Source organism: Hydra vulgaris, chromosome 13 (assembly GCF_038396675.1).
Source record: "Hydra vulgaris chromosome 13, alternate assembly HydraT2T_AEP".
NCBI classification, from domain to species: Eukaryota; Metazoa; Cnidaria; class Hydrozoa; order Anthoathecata; family Hydridae; genus Hydra; species Hydra vulgaris.
Window position 1 is genome coordinate 33,984,143 of NC_088932.1, and position 22,465 is coordinate 34,006,607.

Consider the following 22,465-nt stretch of genomic DNA (forward strand, 5'->3'; position numbering starts at 1 on the left):
ATATATATATATATATATATATATATATATATATATATATATATATATATATATAACAGAATTAAATTTAGATAACCTTTTATTATATTTAAATTATCCCAGTAGGCACAGACATCCACACGATGTCCAACTAACATTCTTTGCCCACTGGGATAGTGCTATATTTACCTTTTTGTCTTGCATTAAAAGACTTTACGCTGCGTGAGAAGTTTTTAACTGTTTGTATAAGAGCGACGTCGTGGTTTGTATATTTATATATAACAATAAAAAGACTAAATAAATATTAAAAATGAAAAATTATATAAATTTATGATTTTTGAACAAAAATGTATTTAATTTTTTTGTTGATCATCGACCATGAATACGTTTTACGTTGTGGTGCTTTTTATTTTTGTTTTTAGATTAGGCACCTCCAATGCACAAGGTAAATTAAGATCAAAGTTTAAAAAACTAATTGGTTATGCTAACTTTTTTGTTTTGTTTTTTGGTTTATGTTTTGACAGGACCTCGTCAAGGTGTAATAGTGAGATTAACAAACGAAGAAACAAACAGGCGTAAGTGTGAACTTTGCAAATTGGTTATAGAGAAAATGAAGTTGAATAAAAGTATCAAAACTTACGTAAAAAAATGTCAAAAGTTGTCATTGCTACCTTTTGAATGGGTATGTTTTATAAAAAATATTATTTTTCTATAAATTTGTTGTTAATGGTATCAATATTTATTTTTAACTTGTTAAAAGTATTAATAAAATTAACAAACTTAAAATTCAAGGATATCAAACGCCGGTCTTCAAATTTGCAAATTAAAAATTGCCCATTAATAATAAGTTCTTGATTTTAGTTTTGAAGATTAAATCTATACAATAATAACAAAATAGTTCTTTGAAACTATATCATGTGTTATTTTGATTTAAATTTAATTTTCAAAACTTCACGTTTTTTTAAAAAAAAATTGAAGACAATATTAGTAAATTGTCTTATTTTTATTTTATTGTATAATAATAAGTAAAATAATATGAAAAAATGCTGTACAAACTATATAAGTTTGGTTAGTCAAAATTACATGGCGTTTTGCCTTCAAATGTATGTTTTTGTTTATAAAACAGTTCTTGGATATGGTTTGGTATCAAAAACTCTGAATTTTTTTCTATTCTATTTCTAACGTATTTTTGTTCACGGAATCAATTGCACCTTGTGATATAAAATTGTCTACCAATCGTCTACCACTCTTTTTGTTAAATCGAATTACCTGCATAATTTTTTTAGTAAATTCTTGATAATGTCTTTTATTATAATGCATCCTGCTCATGTAGCTGTAAAATCTCGAAATATTTTTAAATCTAATATATTCACTTGATTTTCTTTATTTAAATATTTCTAACTTCACCCTATTTTTTGTTTTCTTGTAAGCTTGGTAAACTAATATTATTCTCATTTTATTATAAGAGATGCCTTAGGGTGTTTCAATCTTAGTCAAATTACATTGTACACTTTCCAGTCTAACAATACTTTCACCACAATGTTATCTCCATTCTGACGTTGTATATTCAAGCTTTAGTCTAATAGTTGATTTATATAACAGCAATAATATCGAGAAATTTAATTTTATATATTATAAAACCTTATTTTGATTAGCTTTACTTGCAACAATAATAAAACTGATATATACCAAAGTTTATTCACACATATTTCTATTCTAAGTGACTTAAAATTTTAAAAATCTAATGTTTTATCATGAGCAACTTCAAGAACTCTTTTAAATGATGAAAGAAAAACTTTGTATTTATTTAAGAAAAGTCGACTCGGGGTAAATAACAAAAAAAAGTTTTTGTTTTTGATTGAAGCATTTCTGCAAACTTTTTTTATTAGATAGAGTTTTTTTATCTACAGTTGTATTTAGGTGAATATATAGTTTTTTATCAAAATTCGGTCATATAAAAAGCATTTATATAAAAAATCAATAACAATAATAATAAAATCAGAACTTTCCTATATTCGATAAAATATGTGTATATATAGAAGAAAAATTAAAGTTACATAAAAACCTATAAGGAAAAAAAATTTTAATATTTATCAAAATATACTCTTATTAATAAACTTTTTTTGTATAAAAACATCGTGGAGCTTTTGTAAAATATTTTCAACTAACATGAAAACTATTTTTGTCAGTATTTTTACACTTTTATAGTTCATAAAATGATTGCAACACTTTTTATCTGTATTTTCAATCTTACAATATTTTTAACGTCCTGTATTAGCAAAACATGACTTAAATAAGCGGTCACGCATAGTTTTTTCACTTTGTTTATTTGGATATCTATCAATATTTAATAAAATATTAGTGTTGTATAATACAAGAATCCATTCACAAGAATACAGAGATTGCAAACAATTTTAACAACTTAACAAAGTACAATATCTGCTGCTATATTATAAATTTTACTTAACTCTACTGAACCAGTTAGACCATCTTCGCATGAAGGCTGATTGTAAGTACTTTTTGGTTTCATAAACAACAAATTACGATAATTAGAAACCTACTTGATTAAAGTAGTCGTTAGCGGTGTAATAAACTTTTTGTTTCAGATTTTACGACTTCTCAGCATAATATCATTTATTTTTTACATGGAATTGAAATCATTACTAAAAGCTGTTGAACTTCTGTTTCTGTTTTGATCAGCATTGTTACTTATTTATGTAAATCAATCTTTTATTTTGACATAATCGATAGGCTCTATTTTTTAATGACGTTCTTGCTATTGATGGTGTTTTAAATCAATTACAATATTTTGTAGTTGTAGTTTAGCGTAGCTTGTAGTTGTTCTTTTCTGTAGTTGGTGTTTGGCGTTTTATAAATACCAACAATTCTAGATTTAATTTAAAACAAAAAATCTATTATTAAATTTTATGATGCTAAAGATAATGTTTCATAAATAATGAAACATTATCTTCAGCAAAATGAAAGAAAAAATATTGCTATTATAAACAAATTGAACAGAAATAAATTTATCGAGGATATAGACACTTATGGAATTAGATATAACTATTGTAAATGTTATGGAGTTATTCCAAAATACACTTTTCATCAATTATCTTCCTCGTTTCTCACCATATTGAAATAAAGGCATTATTATCATATTTAAAAAAAAACTATTTATTGTTTTTTAAAAATCTCTCGAAACAAAACTACTTATAATATGATTAAAGTGAGGTAAAAATTAGTCTTTTCTTTTTTCTTCTTTGTCTACTGCAATTAAAAACAAAGATGTTTGAGAGTGCCATTTAGTCAAATTAATACTAAATTAATTTATAAAATTGAAGATTGTACATAAATAAAATTTGAAGTTTAGAATGTTTTTTACTTTGTAAAATAATTATTTTACATGATGTGCCTTAAAATACCTTTTCTATTAACAATAATTATTCAAATCATTTTTAAGATTTTTTTATATATATAAGTAATTTAAAACAAAAGCCAAAAGTACACTAACCTGTTTTATAGGTTATATACAAGGTTTTTAACATTAGGCAAAATGAAAATTTTATACAATTATACGAAATATAAAAGCTAAACCATAAGTACGTCGGTCATCTGGTCTGTAAAAACAATGTAAATAATAAACAATAAAAAATGTTTCCGTTTTTTAATACATTTATAGTTGACACAATTAATATATGTTATTTATATGGAAACACTTACTTAAGGTTTTTCTTTGCATGATTATCTATTTTGTTGATTTAGTGCAACCAAATGGCAACAAAATGTAAAGAAAGCATATGCTGAATCTTGTGACACATGAAAAGTTCAATTTTTTTTTTTTAAGAACTGCAAAAAATTTTTACAATACATTAGTTTAAATAATAATTCTTTAATAAATATAATATTATTTTCTCGTAATTCTTAAAGTGGTTTAAATGATAAAACAGTTAAAAAACAACAATGTTTTAATTTAAACGCTTCATTATTTTAGTTTTTTAAAACAATTGTATTTTTTTTAATATAAAGTAAAACAAAATATGAGCGAAAACAAAAATGCGGAAGTTTTTGTTGTAGTTTATGATGGGTATTATCTTATATTATTTAAACATATATTATTAAATCGTCAATTTATAAGATAAACAGCAATCTATACATTTAACATTTAACAGAAAAGATTAGGTTCAACCGGAATTAAACAAAATTAAAAAAATCTTTTGAAAAACAATTAGATAATAAATTACTAACACTTAAGATATTTTAATGCAAAACCAACTCTTTTACACTGCAAGATTACTCTTAAAAAGCTAATGACAATTGCAATTAACATCAGGAAAATAAAACATTATTTTTATTAAATAATTGCTTTTTTTGATATCAATGGTTGCTGATGTTGCAATGCATTAAATCATTTGCTTGCTATAAATAGATTTAACTAGTTCACAGTGTATATGTTATCAAGAAAGTTTTTGCTGCTGCTGAGCACGTTGGTTAGTTAAGTTTAGACATTTAACAAGAAAGTTTTGATCAGCTCTGGTGGTTTTGTCTCAGATATGTTCAAATATCTCAAACACATGTATATATTAATAAATTGACACTAAAAATTTGATTTTAAAAACCTTCGTTTTAAAGCTCTTTTCTAATGTTTGGACTTTGGAAAAAGTCTGATAATAATCAGAGAATATATTTGTATCTAAAAAACCCTGATAGTGTTCATGTAAAGCAAGTCTTTGTAAATACGCTTTCTCCTGGTCACGTCAGAATTAAAAAAAATTTTGCCGAATGACTGTTGGAAAAGTTGAGCTTTATGTTTTTAATAACCCCAAATTTTTCAACTTTTAAGTAAAAAAACTTAAAGAGCATTAATTCTGAAAATGATATCGAACTTCTACAATTTCAGTTCTAATTAAAATAAATTTAAATTATATGAAACCTTTTTTTGAAGAATATTCATATTACTGTTTTTTGTAAGTTTTCTAAGATAGATACCGGGTTGCAAGTATCTCTTTGATAACATTCTGTTTGAATTGGTATCAAATCTTTTTTCAAAGCTAGCCAGTGTTTTCTTACCCAATCTGCATTTTTTACTTTATCAAAGGCAAACTAAATAGGAAAAATTCGCGTAACCAGCGTGTTGGTCAAGTAGTAGTACTTCTGGTCATTGTAGCTTATTTTAAGGCTAAAAAAAACTAAATTGTTATTTCGAATAAAAATTTTCTTTTATTTTCTGCCTTTTCAAAATCATTAAAGTTCAACGCACACCTTACAAACAAATCATGTGCGTTGGACTTCTCTTTTTTATACTAAAACGTATTGAAACATAAAAAAAAGTATTTTTTACAAACTCTGATATAATTTTTTAACAATTTTTAAACACATATTCTACAAATATATTGCAAAAATGATTTGAATTGTTCTAACAACTGTTCCTTGAAGTAATTATGTTGAAAAACTATCAAACAATGGACTAGCAAAGTAATTCGTGCACGTTATTAACAGACAAACACGTTTAAAGGATAAAATTTAACTATAATGAAATTTTCTCTGCATTAAAACTTCTGGAGAATAAGCTATAAGCCAACAATATTAACCACAATGTTCACCCCAACAAATAAATTAAACTGTGTAAGCTAGTGTTTTAAATGACAGGTTTATGATTGACATGCGGGGTTATGCAAACTGCAAACTATTGATCAGTAAATGGTTGTTGCTAATTGTTTCTTTTCCAACCATACTTTTTTTAAGGTTGATAAGATAAAAATTAAAGAAGCTCCATAGATTAGATAAAAGCTCCAAAGCTCTATTGATGAGATAAGGTCTAAAATCAAAGTATTTGCTAGCATCTTGAAACTAGAATTTGATTACGTGAAAAGTTTTTGAACTTTATATTAAATTAAGTACATGTGTGAGTATATTAACTGTCATTACAATTTTCAAAAATTTAAACTGTTTAAGCCAATTTTCAAAAGTTTAAACTGTTTAAGACTTGATTTACATTTTTGTTTTTAAATTGTCTGCAATCATTTTTGACTTTTGACAGTTAGGGCAACTGTAGCTAAAAGTAACTCCCTAAGCTCGAAAGAATATTCTTAAACAAAACAAAAATATCACATTAACAAAATTTACCGTCTAAATTTTTGATTGTTGCATTCAATATTAGCATAACAGAAAAAAATATGAATTGGTTTACAACCAATATTGTCCAACTTAAGTCAAGATAGGCGGCATTCATATGATTTTAAATTCTGACTTTAGTTTTCTAATTTAAAAATTTAAATAGCTACTTATTTTGTAATAACAATTTATGTTTGAAAAAAAAACGAACTCACTTTTGTTGAAGTTATATTTATTAGAAAATTGTAATCAGATGTGTATTCTTGCATCTTTAAATGAACCCTATTTTATTATTTTATTCTCATTTTTTCTTCATCTTTAAAGATTGAGTTTCAAAAGTACACAGGTTGTGTTTGTTGGAGATTACAATATGATTTACTGAACGATAACAATTTTATGTTATTTCAAAATACCTTTTGTTCAGCTATTTTTTTATATATATATATTATTTTATTTATTATTTACTTCTTTTACTGTTTGATAAACTTGTATTAGTCCATTTCAAAAAAAAAAAAAAAAACTTTCAAATACTAGTCATAAGTATCTTTTATCGAGAACTTTTAATTTTTACTTTTTCTGGTTTTATCAAAGTTTACCAGAAATTTGTAAAAAGACTTTTATTTATGGAATTTGTTTATCAAAATAACTTATTATTGCGTTTATTTCTTACATGTAATAAAATTTTATTAATTTTTTTAAATAGGTTAAATATTAAGTTATGCTAAAGGACCTTATGAAGAATAATCTCAAAAAACAAATCTATAACACCGCCAATTCATAGAAATGATCCTTTAAAAACATCTGAAATATGAAAATTTAATTTCACTTATTATAGAAAGTTAAACTGTACAGAGAGCGAAAATAAAAAAACACAATTATTTGCTGCAGGGTTAGGGTTGCATTATGGATATTATATGGGGCTGCATTATGGATATTATATGTTATGTAATTTAGAAATATACATTAATGCATCATTACTTTATAATGAAAACATTAGGGGTTGTCCATAAAGTACGTACGTTTTTTTTCCGTCAAAATCTCCCCCCGCCCCCACCCCGCATTTTGCAATACGCTTTTTCCCTCCACCTCCCTAAAAGTACCTAGGCTGTTAACCTATTTATCTAACATTTTATGATGTTTTTTAAATTTAGAGTCTCCTTTCATATATAATCAACCCACTGCCCTCCTATCTCATATACACCATCTGCAGACCCCCTCTTTCCCTCCAAGCGTACATATTTTATGGACAATCCCTTACCTTATTTCGAAATAAGATAATGTTTTTATTATAAAGTGATAATGCAATAATGTATATTTTTAATTGTATATTTTAATTTGTATAATTTAAAATTTATATTTCAATTTAATTCAATTGAAACAGAGATAATCCATTATTTATATATTTAAGGATTGTGCGTTTTTAATGGAAAAAGATAAAATTATTGAAGTGTTTGCTCAATATATTAACTCATAAAAAGTCTTTTTAGGTGCATATTAAAAGTATTTGAAAAATGTCTTGTTTTAGTCACTATGTTTCGAAAAAAGAATTTGAATTTCAAGTACCAAAAAAGTTTTTTGAAATATGGTAGCATACCTAGTAGCAAACAATAATGTAAACATATTAAAAAAATGACCGATGGTTTTTTAAAACGACCTTTCTATAAAAAATTTTAAATCTAAAAGCAAATATAAAGTTCAACTCTGTAAAGTGTTAAAAAGTGTACAAAGCTAAGCAGTTATTAAATTAATCTTTTTTAAAAAACATATACTTTTCTTTTATTCATTGCTACTTAAGTTATGTGAACATTGGTTGGTGCAGCACTAACGCAACGAAAATAAAAAATTACTCAGTAAACATAAGGATAGTTTTAAACGTAAATCGTTTCTCACACACAAACACTATTTAATGAACTCAATATCCTAAATGCATATAAACTAAACCTCTATCATGTTCTTATTTTCATGTTCAGACTTGATAAAAATATATTACCAATCTTATTTTATTCAGTTTTTAAAAAAATAAACAACATATATCATACTGGATTTTCAAAATATAATTATATTCAATCCAAAACTTATTATTACGCTACAAAATTCTCTATGGCAAACCAAGGGCCGAAGTTGTAAAACATGATATTAAATAATGAACTGAAAACTAATTATTCTCTGAACCAATTCAAAACAAAGCTTAACCATATACTTTCGTTAAATAAAAATGAATTAAATTTCTTCTAATGAAGCTTCTTTAAATTAGAAATCAATAATAATAATTAATTAGTAAATTAATTACTGTAGATTATTAATATATATGTACATATATTTGATTATATTAAAAGATGATCTTCTTTTTGAGTAATTTTATTTCTATTTATGCGTTGTTTTTTTAATCCTTTACTTGAACTTTTACTCTTTATTTACTTTATCTGAATTGGGAATAAAAAGTATTATAAATTTAATTGAGTAAGTTATGCTATAAATTTCTCTAATAAAATGTGTTTAATATAAAATCATGTCTTCTTATTTTTTAAAACCAATTTTTAAATGTTATTTTTGTCATTTTATTAAATTTTGTTTCTTTTTTTTTTTACAAAATAATTCTTAAATCTTATTTTAAACGCTATGCAATACATTTACATTTTCTTTTATATTATTAATTCAGAGGTATATACATTGAAATTATATTTTATTGTTAAACTATATTTCATTTAGTTATGACTTATTTGTTGGGGCTCGGTGATAAAACAAAACTTGTCTTCTTCTAGCCGCGGTCATGTAGATATTTTTTATAAGTTACGACTGTAACTTCTTTTTTTCTTGTTGGCCAAAAAAAAAAAAAAGTGTTATAAAAATTATAGCTTTAAACGCTCTGAAAAAAGTTTTATGAAAAAAAATTTTTTTGTGATTTTTGTGATTTTTGTGGTATTGAAATTCGAGAATGTACACCCTGAACGATATATAAAAGTAGATAATAGTTATAAATCTCCTCTTATTCGGTCGCAGAAGCAGCTGCTAATTATTTTGAAATAAATACGTTTAAATAAGTTTTGCTATAATTTTTTGTTGAATCTTTTACGGTTCCAATTGATATGGTATAAACTATTTTTGATAACGTTTCAAAATTACAAAAATACGTAGAATAACCTCTTAAGGACACTAGATATATATATATATATATATATATATATATATATATATATATATATATATATATATATATATATATATATATATATATACATACATATATATATATATATATATATATATATATATATATATATATATATATATATATATATATATATATATATATATATATATATATATATACATATATATACAAACTATACATGTATATATAAACTTACTGAAGGCGAACTTGCTTATTAAACTGACATTGCTGTGCACAGTCGACGTAGGATTTGGACATGTGGGTAAACTTGCGTCCAACCTTTCAGAATCGTCATCCACAGTCATCGGAAACATCTTAGGTTTTTAACAAGAAAACACTGAACGTTACTCAAAGCTTTCTATTTTAAGGCGCAAGTAGATATACATACCAGTAACTTCAGTGCCATCAGAATGCGCTTTCTCAACTGCTGGGCATGAGGTATATTGACGGCGTTTATCATTGGCACCTGAAACAGTATCAATAATAATCTACAAACATAGTTTACACATAAATCTTTTTCTTTTATTATTAATGCTTGTACATAAAAAATGACAAGAGTTGCATTTTTGATAGCAAATAGTTATAGTTTCATAGAGTTAACTCATCATTAACTCATTATGGTTTTTAAGAGTAAGATTGTGAATAAAGTTCTTCACAAAATAAAAAATCAATTTTATTGTTATTTGTATCATTTTACTAATTGCCGTAATTTTTTCAAGGAATATTTTAATTTTAGTAGCATTTTCTTTTAATTCAGAGATATTCAGAGGAGTATTCATATGTCCAATTTTTCCAAATTTCTGTTTTTTTTTTAAATTATGTTTTAGAAGCCACTAAAGGTGACTATAGACAACTTTTATATATTCAATTTTAGCCCTTCCACCAAAAGAGAAGCTTCGACACAGGTTAAAGCAAAAGATGCGGGAAAGCTAATTTCTAAATATGTTAACTTCTAAAGCTCTTGTATTTTATTATTGCTTTTAACTTATCCAGCTTTTTCTGCTGTTAATTTAGGTGCAAACATCCAGTCTTCCAAAATATTTAAATTGAAAGAGTATTTTCCACTTTTGGCATGCAAACCAATACTGATGTTACATTTTTAAAATATGCTTTGTTTAAAATACTAGGATGATATTGAGCCATGTCTGATTTTTTTGATCATAATATATCTGTAATGGACCAAAACACCCAACATTAAGTGGTTAGACACGGTGCATACTGTGCGTGTGAAAACAAAGTATTACAATGCCATTTTGCTTTGCGCATTCCGAAGGTTTTAGAATTAATGTGGTCATTTAAGAAGAGAAGGTTTATCTTAACAGTACACAAAATATTCAACCATTATAAAAAAATTTCATTTCTCATTGACCCTTTTTGACGAAAAATGATACTTCAAACACTAGCCATTTTGAATAATTTACTGGTAAAACAAAAACTCTTATCTCCATATCAATTATATGTTTCTATAATTCGTTTCAATGGCTTGACTATATATTGCTAAATAACCTCCTAAACCTATTTTTGTTCACCTTTGGTCTTTTTAAATCTTTTATTCTAAGTTCAGGCAGGAATGTTAAGGTATTTGACAGCTAATTGCTTTACCATTTTTTTCATTAACATTTGTTAAGACATTTTACATTGCTGAAATTGTACATATATATCCTTACCTGCTGATTAAGGTGATCAGTGTGACATCAAAATAAAATACCCTGCTGCCTGGGGCTTTAGTACATACATTGACTGACAAATACCCAGATTTGCAGTGGAGTGCTGCTACATTGACTGAGGGTTTTAAATCGGGCAGCAATCTTTTTTGACATTATTCTTTGTTTATGTATTCTTTTTCTAAAAAAGCCGCATTGATTCAGATAAGCATAGAAAGTGAGCAAATGCTTACATAAATATGCTATAGTAGATATATATATATATATATATATATATATATATATATATATATATATATATATACATATATATATATATATATATATATATATATATATATATATATATATATATATATATATATATATATATATATATATATATATATATATATATATATATAGGTATATGTACATAAACACACTACATATTTCAAAGTTATTTCTGATCAAATTGACCGAACCCTCTATCTTTATCCATCAGCCATATTGTTGTTTTTGGTGACTTTAATGCTCATCACACTGAATGGCTTGGCTTTAGTGTGACTTGCTGGCGTTAAGGCCCTTAACTTTTGCCTTTCTTAATCTCTAACTCAAATAGTCAACTTATCAACTCGCTTTCCAGGCAATCTTAATCATTTACCTTCTCTACTTGACCTATGTTTTGTTTCTGATCCTAGTCAGTATTCAGTTTTCTCCGAATTAACCCTTAGGTGCTTCTGATCACAGTTTGATCGCTCTAAAACTAATATCTCATTCTTCATCACCATCAGAATCCTTCTTATTATTTACCTCTTACAGCTGCCTTAAAGCTGACTGGGATTCTTTTCGTGTTTTTCTTCGTAATGGCCATTCAAGCTGGCATGGGATCTTTTATTCTCTCTCGACAATTACAGGGCAAGTATGTTATCCCACCTTTCTTGTATGGTTTATACTTTGTCATCTCTTCTAATGACAAAGCTGAATTGTTTGCTAAGAACTTTTCATCAATATCATCTCTTGATTCCACTAGTTGCGTTCTAACTGATAGAAACATCAAACAGATTGATCCGTTATTTGACATTCATGTCACTCCAGTTTCTGTATCAAATGTGATTTCAACAGGTGCTTATCAGAGTCTTGCTTTGCGGCTTGCTGGAAAGCGGGATCTGTTGTTCCTATTTTCAAAGATTCTGGAGAGCGATCTGACTCGTCTAACTACCGTCATATTAGTTTTCTTCCTGTCATAAGCAAGATTTTTGAATCTTTAATTAACAAACACTTAATCTCTCATCTTGAATTTATTAACTTATTTTCAGATTATTAATATGGATTTCGATCTTTTTGTTCTGCAGCTAATTTTCAAACAGTAATAACCGATAGGTATTATCGTGCATTACACAAGGTGCAAAAACACATTGTAAACATGGTCAGACCTGCTTTTGCAGCCAACCTCTAACCATTACCACATCGTCGTAATGTTGCTTCTCTTTCTCTTTTTTATAAATACTACTATGGGCACTGCTCTAAAGAGCTAGCGTCTCTTGTGCCATCTACTAAAATTTGTTTACGGTCATTCAATTAAATCTCATCAATTTTCCGTAACTGTTGCTAAGTGCTCCAAAAACACTTACTTGTCTAGTTTTTTTCCTCGAATATCAGTTCTTTGGAATTTGTTTCCTTCATCTTGTTTTCCTTATTCATATAATTTGCAATCTTTTAAGTTGTCTGTCAATCTTTATTTTGCTCTATAAACTTCAGCTTTTCTCTTCCAGTAACTTCCAAATCTTATAGTGGTTGCTTGCGTGTTTTGAAACCGTGTTTGAAACGAAGATTTAAAATTAAAAAAGTATATATGTATTTATATATATAAATATATACAAATTTGTATATATATAAATATATAATATATATATATATATATATATATAAATATATACAAATTTGTATATATATAAATATATAATATATATATATATATATATATTTACATATATATATATATATACATATATGTATATATATATATATATATATATATATATATATATATATATATATATATATATATATATATATATATGTATATATATATATATATATATATATATATATATATATATATATATGATGTCCCAATCGTTATACAACAAAATATCTTTAAAAGTATGTTATGTTGGTTCTCAAAAGGGCCTAAATTTTAATAAAGTTTCAAATATAATAATCATATTTTATAAAAACGTCTCTTAAAAAAATTGACTTGAAAATTGAATTGAAAAAGCCGTGAAAAAAAACAATATTATATTAAATTTGAAAAACCTCAAATAATAATAAATGTTTAATATTTATCTTAATCCAAAATAACTATTATTATTGAAGTTTTTATAAACATTTAATTCAGGTCAGGTTATCCTGCTACTAATTACATGTCCCCCAAAACAACCTTCAAATCCGGATAGGATATGTTTTTTAGGCAAAGACAAGGAGAAGCCAACTCTGACTTAAAACACTCCATGCTTTGGGGCTCTGGGTTAAATAATGGCATGAGATGGTGTCTAGGTAAAAATCTCATTTTTTGGCAGACGTTTAATGCATACGGCTACTGTCTTGTAGCCGGATGCATTTAATGCCAACAATTCAGTGACACTAAAATCAAGCCATTCAATGTGATGTGCAAGGCAAAGGAATGTTTGCAACTGATGCGGGTGTCTTTATAGCACGTTGTTTTCAGTTTAGGATGTTAAATGCTTGATCTTTTTGACTCAATGCATGAGTTTTGCTTGCGTCTCTGTTTTTATAACTTGGCAACTCATTCTATTATCTCTTATTGGGGTAAAGCACTAAAGTTCAGTTTTACAGTTCTGAGGCTAGCTGGTAGATCTTAGAGAGACTGATTTTATCAACAACTGTAAAATATCATAGTACTAACAGTGCCATGTTGCGCATAGTTGGTATCGTAATTGTTTTCGTACCTGTTCGTATTTTTGGTGTGCATTGTCGAGGTCACATTTGGAGCCCTTTGGAACCCTAACCCTAACCCTGACAGCTTAGTGTTTATTGATAGTAATGAGGCAGTCGCTTGGGGTTACTAAACAGTGTATTGAATATTATTTGTTTTTCGAGTCGAGTTCTTTAACAAATTTAAAAATAACAAAAGTACCAAAAACTATAAAATTGAAAACAATTGTGATCACCAAGATCTCTGATCTTAGTGTTAATGGTTATCTTGCTATAATTTGTAAAGACTCCAATAGTAACATGCTTGGTCTGGGCATTAACATTAATGAAAATTACCCGCTTGTCGGGAAACTAAGTTTAAATACGCGGATTATTCTTTTATGCGGTTTCGTTTTGCACCACTTCACTCTATCGCTTTTCTCTTTATTCTATATCGTTCTCCTTCATGTCAAAACTGCACTCTTTTTGATACTATCTGTCATCAAATTGACCACGCTCTTTCTCTTTATCCAACAGCCAATATTGTAGTTTTTGGTGACGTGACGTAGCAGGTATCAAGACCCACAACATTTTTTCTCTTCTCAATCTCTAACTAAAATAGCAAATTTTCCGACTTGCTTTTCAGACTGTGCAAGCCATTTACCTATTCTACTCGAGGTATGTCTTGTTTCTAATCCTAGTCATTGCTCATTTTCTCTACATTCACCCTTAGATAATTCTTATCATGATTTGATCTCTCTTAAACTATTATCTCATTCTTTTTCATTGTTAGAATCTCTTTATCATTGTACCTCTCTGCTTGACATTCGTATAACTCCAGTATCTAAGGGGATATCTTTCTTAGACTCTTCTACAGCTTGTGGTCCGATCAACATAAATGTTATAACCTTGCAGAAGTACTTTCAAAACAACTTATCAAGTGTCTTTTAGAGTCTTGTTTTCTAGCCTGCTTAAAAGCGGCATCTGTTATCCCTATTTTTAAAAACTCTAGAGAGCGATCTGATTGGTTTAACTACCCACAACTAACCTACAAGTTGTTAGCAGTGTTATTTAAAAATGGCATAAACCGAACAGCTTAAACAAGTGCCGAGGCTGACTAGCTATTGCCTCGTTACCTCTGACGTACTTCATTTATGGGCTATTTGTGTTATTTTTTTAGCAAAACAAAATTAAAAAATAAAAATAAAAAGTACTATGTTAAAGTTTTATAATCTAAAAGAAAACTATTACAAAATTCGTCTGCATTATTGCATCACAACATGCACTGCATTATTCCATCACATAACATCACTGCATTATTGCATCATAAAATGATTCATATCATTCAATCAAATCTAAGAAAGTTTTAGGATTATAAATTACGAAATACCAAAAACATTTTCAAAAACTTTATTGACTTGATGTTTAGGCAAACACAATGTTTACACAATGTTTGGGTTATAAATTATAAATTTTATGAGTCATACATTTTTATAACATTTATTTTTATTTTTATTTATCGCGCATAGGGTAAATGACCTGTTTCTGGCCATTTTGCATCTATAATTTTTAAAAATAAATTTGCATCACGAAGTATAAACAAACAAACTTGCAAAAATTTTTAAATAGGTTATTTAATAATGAATTTAATTTTTAAAATTTTTAACAAAATTAAAGTTAACTTGTGTTTAGGCATCAAATTTGCTGCAAGCTAAAATACCTCTTTCTGACCATTTGAACTTAATTCTGATTGTATAAAAAAATTCACAAATAAAACGAATTATTGATCAATTTACAAAGTACCCATAAAGACATAAACAGTTTTATGAATATTACTTTTTAATATTACTTGCAAATAGACGATTTACAAACGTTTTAGAATTTGAATGTAATCATAAATACTTTGAAAATACCAAACATTGAGTTTACGGATACAAAGTGCTTATTAAATATTTCAAGTATGTTTTAAAGCATCGGGAAGTCTTCGTTTGATTTAAACTGAATATTTTTTAAATTACTAGAATTAGGTTAGTTTATCCTATCGTGCATTTTCGGAAACCTCAAGTTACAAAAATCGACTGATCTTGAATCAGACCATTACGCATTTTTTGTTCAAATATTTAAACAAGTTTCCTATTGTTAGTAATAATAAAATTGTTAGTAATAATAAAATGGCGGAACAAATATTCAAAGTCAAAAGACATACGAATAAAAAAGTTATTTTAATTTGAATATTGAGAACATATTTTATGCTATATTGTTAATGGAGTGTTTTATACTTTACCTTGTGCTTTACAAAAGTTTGATAACTCTTATAAAGTCAGCGTAAAGAATAATTCTGAAGATATTTTTCTCAAATATCTTTTTCGCACCGGGAGTAAACAAATAATGTGTATATCAGCAGTCAAATGAAAAACTGTAGTATTTTAACTACGTTTTATATTTATCATTTCCAGCAAAACTAAAACAGATTTTAGTGCAACCATATGGCTTAAAACTGTAGAGAGGACATACCGACTTATCAGCAATCAAATTCATTAATGCATTTATATTACTTATAACTATACCTGTAATGTAGTTTATCGTTCGGGATGACTCTTTGACTTTATTTTTATTTTTACTTACGCGAGTAGGTTATTTTCATCGAAAAGTAAATTACATAAGTAATTTTAAACGTTTTATTCGAATTTACAATTCCGTATAAGTAATTAATTTTTTCGAAACGACTTTTACTTTATAATGTCAGCGTTTTTTCTTTTAAAAGTAAGTTATTTAAAAGAAGATTACATCAAAAAGTACAGGTAGAATTCCCTTAAAACATATACGCCCTTAAACAGTACGTGTATAGACTTTCAGCTCTGGGTTCCATTAAAGTCAATGAAGTTATTAAACAACGATTGAATTAGTATCTCTAAACATCCTAGATAACAAATTAATTAAAAATTTACGTCTGGTGGATTAGAGCAAGTCTAACATAATCTAGAAATAAGATATTTGCAAACTTAAAACTAAGTTACTAGACAGTAGGAGGTCATTATGCATAAATTGAACCATTTTTAAAACTAAAATTTGATTTGCATTCTCTTTTTAAGGATTTTAAAACAGTTTTAAAATCCTCAAAAAGAGAATGCAAATTAAACTTTTAGTTTTCAAAATGGTTCAATTTAGTTGTTTAGAAAATAAAATTGTTTTCAAAACTAAATGGTTTAAATATCTCTTCAGTTTAATTTATTGTTAAGCTTTTGGCTAGATGATGCCCTGATATAAATATTTTTATACTGTCTTTTAAAATGGATTGAAGCTTTGTAGCTTTAAGATATTTTTTCTAACTACGTTTTAACGAACCACATTTGTTATAAAAAGATAATATAACTGTAACCCTGTTTACTTATAAACAGCTGTTTCTTTGCTTATTGTTATAACACTTTAATAATATTTAACTAAAACATTCTTATTTTCTTCAACAGGTTAATACTATAGTTATTAGTTTTGCCACAGAACTATATAAACAATTTCTATTGCCATTTGCTATAAATGTAAACAATTTAAATATAACATTTTTATTGGTTAAAAAAAAAATTAATTTTCAAATTAAAGCTTTGATTAAAAAAGACCTTTTAAGTTGATTCTTTAGAATGAACAAATAGATATATTGTCGGTAGAATCAACTATAATACAATATAAGAGACTCTGTTATAATGTAGGAGAGTCCTCAAAAAAAAAGATGTGGAAAACCTTATCGAACTACTTAATGTTGGAATTTATACATGTGACACTATTCTATGGGACATTTGTAGTAATAACTGCCACGATAAGTTGCCTAAAAGCTAACTAATATTAAAATCTACTTTCAGGAACATCAGATAACTATCATTCTTGTTTTCTCAATCAACCTCTATTCATGCAGAGTTAGATTATGGAAACCTCCATCTGGTACTTCTTAAACAAAAGTCATAACAATGACTGGTTTCTCCAAGATTGTTTAACTTTTTTTAATGATTCAATTCTAGGTACAATCCCGAGAGATTAAAAACTTATTCGAAAAGAAGAGTGTGAAAATAGTGATTACATGGCCTTTCTAAATGGTATTTTATATAAAAACTGTTTCAGATATAGGCAGGGTTATCAGCATATTTTGATTCTTTGGGGAGAGATTTTTAAAAAGTATTTTAAACTAAATAAAATGTAAACTATTAAATAAGAAATTGAAATATGTGAGTAAATTTTATTAGTATATGCAACAAAAAGAGTGGTCGATAATCGTAAAAAACAAAAATGCAATAAAATTGCTACCTGAGGATCTTATAAATGTTGAAACTTTTCGAGTATTTTTAAAAATAACACAATATAATAATATCATAATATTTTTTAATACATCAGGGTATTTTTATTTTGTTATTACAGTTGTAAGTGCAGTTTTCAATTTGTAACTAAAGTAAAGGAAAAAATCCAGAAATGGAGGGCTTTTTTTGTCAACAATAAAAATACTTTTAGATTGACGCTTATTAAGAATACGAAAGAACTTAGAAATGGAAAGCTAAACTTAGAAACCATTAAACCTAACATTCGGGGTGCAAAGTTCTATGGCTTACCATCTCGTTGAAGCGCTCCATGAGGGAAATTAGACATTGTATGTCTAATTTACTTAATGAAGCGCAGCAACTAGAAGTTGTCTTATGAACAGAATAGCTAAGACAAGTTTTGTGTTTTACCATAAGTTATTTTACTTGAATCCATTAAAAATTAATAAAAAATATATGTGTACAAAAAGAGAAAACTAAGCTAGGTAAACGCCGCACAAGATATATATATACATATATTTATATGTATATATATATATATATATATATATATATATATATATATATATATATATATATATATATATATATATATATATATATATATATATATATATATATATATATATATATATATATATATATATATATATATATATATATATATATATATATATGCAAAAAGATTTTGAAAGTTACATAATGATATCCGTATAAATGGCAAACCTTGTATAGAATAACACAACACATTTAACAAAATATATTTGTATAACATTTTTTATGTCGAATATTTTTTTTATGCACACAAAATTTGTTATAAAAATATATTAGGAAAATGCTTTATTTTGATAATGGTTTTATCTTTGTTGACATCTGTCTAGTCACAACTTTGACATTTTTTTATGAAATGTTTTTCATACTAATGAGATAAGGTTTCTATTCAACATTCGTTTATAGAGACTCTAAGTATTTGCATGATGTCATTGTCCGTAATTAATTAATATAGTGCAAAATAAGTGAGAATTTATTTATACATTTACGTATTTGGTATTCCACCCCAACGTGATATACCTTTGACTTACTCAAAACCAAACTAATACTCTTTTAATAACGGAAAAAAATATATATATTTATATATATATATATATATTCAAATATATATATATACATATAAATATTTGTGTATATATATATATATATATATATATATATATATATATATATATATATATATATATATATATATATATATATATATATATTTATATATACGTACGTATGAATAAAGATCCTTATGTATGACTTTATATATATATATATACGTATGTATGTATAAAGATCCTTAAACCTTTACGGAGAACTTGGATAATAAACTAAAATTGGTTTCACTTATCAATAAAAATATGATATTTTTTAAATCTTTAAATCCTCTTAGTACGTTTAATCATCGCTAGGGTTGTATAATGATTGCTTCGTAATCCATTTTGGTGTTAGTACAGACATTTAAAGTGTTCTTGAAATAAGGGAACTCAAACAGGCAGCAAAGGAAAGCAAATTTAATGAAAACGGTTTTGGTATAAAAAAATTACTAAGATATAAATTTAGATTGCTTTTATAGAATATTGTAAAACTGTCGTTTACCTTTATTTTAATTAAGATTTCTCAACTATTTAACTTAGCAAGTTAAGCAAACTTTTTGAAAAGCTTTGCGTAACAGGCTTTACAAATTTTAAGAAGAGTTTAAATGTCTATACCAATATCAGTAAGTATTCCAAAGCAAACATTCCACACACAAAAAAAAATGCTTTAAAATCATTCCGCAAATACAAAAACTGCTTAGAAAAAAAGCTTTTGACATTGTCGATCACACTCTAAAAAACATTGTGTTAAAATAACACAAGCTTGTGTGTTTCGCAACACAAAACTTTTGTCATATATGAACAACACAAGATAATGTTAATTCAACATAATGCCTTGTGTTAAAAAAACAACACAAGGCATTGTGTAGAAATTTATTCATAATCTCGCATTTAATCGCAAAGTTAATTTTTGGTTTATTTCTAGATCATAATTATCGTTTTAACCCTTTCGTTACCGGGCTCGGCAACCTTATATTACCGTGACAAAAAGTGATGTTTTAACCCAACTACCATCACAATTATATTATAGGTTTAAAAAATGTTCAATTTCCTTAAAAATTGGCCCCTTTTTTAAATTTTTAATTTATCTTAAAAAAAATTAAAAAAAAAAAAAAAAAAAAAAGTTTTATAAGGTCTTATGATCAATAATGGCGGATTTTAGAAAATAAAAAATATTTAATTGTAAAATCAATCAAATAAAAATGTATCTTATTTTTAACAGATTATTTTCAAATTTGGAGTCAACAATCAGACATATATAATAAGTAATTCTGAAAAGTTTCAAATCCTCAACATCAATTTATCCTAAGTTATTATATTTATTAGATTCGTGAGACTTTAGTCTAAAATTTCAATTTTTATGCTTTCTTCAAAAAAGAACAAATAACATTAACAAAATTAAAATGTAACATCACTAAGACATGTCAAATAAAAAAATATGTGTATATACTAATTTTTACACTAAATCCAGCACTGTGTGATAAATTTCAAAGCAGCTATCAATATGCAGCCCTGGCTCACCCGGGCAGGTTTTGCATACATGTACAGTTTTTAGTGGTTTGCCATTGTTGTTAAAAATTCCTCGTGCATAGCAAACTCTGCATAATTTAGATGGGCGTCTGTCTGTTGCATCGTGTGATGGCTGTTTAGTTCCTGGAAAGTGACGTCCAGTAAGCCGGTGTATAGTATCATCAGGAACAAGTGTTTTGTTTAACTTTGGTGAAGACAAAAACGTTAACTTAATTGTGTCGTGAAGAAAATCTAAGAAAGTGGTACTCTTGTGACAAGTGTACTTTACAAAAATTTTATGGCTATTTAAAATACCCTGAGAAATAAGCCTAAATGCTAGTTTCCGATACCACTTGTAAGTTTTCCGTAACAGATTCAAGCTCTGGAGTTGTTGGTCAACACGATCTACACCACCCATGTGGCTATTGTATTCTTTTACACAAATAGGTTTCTGAATATTCAAACCACGAGTGTTTTCAATAATTCTCATAAATGATTGGTGACATGTTGACAGCATGTAGACAACTTTTTGTTTACCTGAAGCTTTATCTTTTGATGCACGGAATTTGCAAGCCAGCATTTGACTATTTGCATCATTATTTTTATAAAAAACTGCATCTCCTTTTTTTAAAACCTCAATAAGAATATCTTTTGAATAATTAAATCGATTTGACCTAATTGTGCCACATAGATGTGTCTTGTTATCAAGAAAATACTTTGCGAGTGTTGTACTTGTGTAATAATTATCTGTGTAAAGAGTGTGGCCTTTACCAATAAAGGGTTCCATCAGCACAGATGGTATTCTTGCAGATGAATGCATCTGGTCATTTATATCATCATCAGCAAACATTCCTTTCCCACACTATACAAGGAAGTCTAGTGTTATTCCTTCTGAAGTTGCTAGTTCATATAACTTTATACCAAAACGGGCGCGCTTGGTTTTAATATATTGACGGAAATGTAAACGACCTTTATAAAGGACAAGCGATTCATCAACACTGAGATTTTTTCCTGGATTATATACAGTTTTGAATCGGTTACGCAGAATGTTTATGACTGGTCGTACTTTGTAAAGACGATCTCTGTTATCATCAGTTGCATCATAATTTTCATCTTCATTGTTATTAAAATGAAAAAACTTCAATAACATACTAAAACGATTTCGATTGATAATTTCTGAAAAAATTGGAGTATTATACAATTCATCCTTTGACCAATACATACTAAGTTTAGGTTTATAAATAATTCCCATTAAAAGAATAACAGCAATAAAGGTTTTAATTTCTGCAACATTAGTTTCCTCCCATATTGAAGAGTTATCTGGATTGGCAGCAAAAAATTGCCTTGCATACCGATTGGTTTCTTCAACTAATAAAGTTACAAGTTCAACTGGAAAATAGAGTTCAAAAAAATCAAGACTAGTTGGGTTTTGCCCCATTCTAACATTTAAACCTTCTTGAAAAAGTTCAGAGAAATCCATTAAATTAACAAGAACATCTGTATTAACTTTCCCCCAAGTTGACAGAGGAGGTTTTTGACTACGATTACGACCTTTACCACGACTACAAACTCTACCACGACGATGATTATGTATACTACCTTGGACACCATTATTTAGTATATTGACATTGAAAGCAGCATCATCAGTAATAGCTTCTCTATGAGTAATATGCA

The 22,465-nt window shown here is 26.8% G+C and overlaps 1 protein-coding gene and 1 long non-coding RNA gene across 2 annotated transcripts; one reads left to right on the plus strand and one right to left on the minus strand.

Moving 5' to 3' along the window:
• The first annotated feature begins 333 nt into the window (after positions 1 to 333).
• LOC124815464 (uncharacterized) lies at positions 334 to 3,904 on the plus strand. Its single transcript, XR_010642875.1, has 3 exons — positions 334 to 424; positions 504 to 661; positions 3,742 to 3,904. It is a non-coding gene; the product is annotated as an uncharacterized LOC124815464 (long non-coding RNA).
• Positions 3,905 to 20,738: 16,834 nt separating this feature from the next.
• On the minus strand, positions 20,739 to 21,641 carry LOC136089820 (uncharacterized). Its single transcript, XM_065815909.1, has one exon. The coding sequence runs from the start codon at positions 21,639 to 21,641 to the stop codon at positions 20,739 to 20,741; it is 903 nt and encodes a 300-aa protein (XP_065671981.1).
• Positions 21,642 to 22,465: the final 824 nt, after the last annotated feature.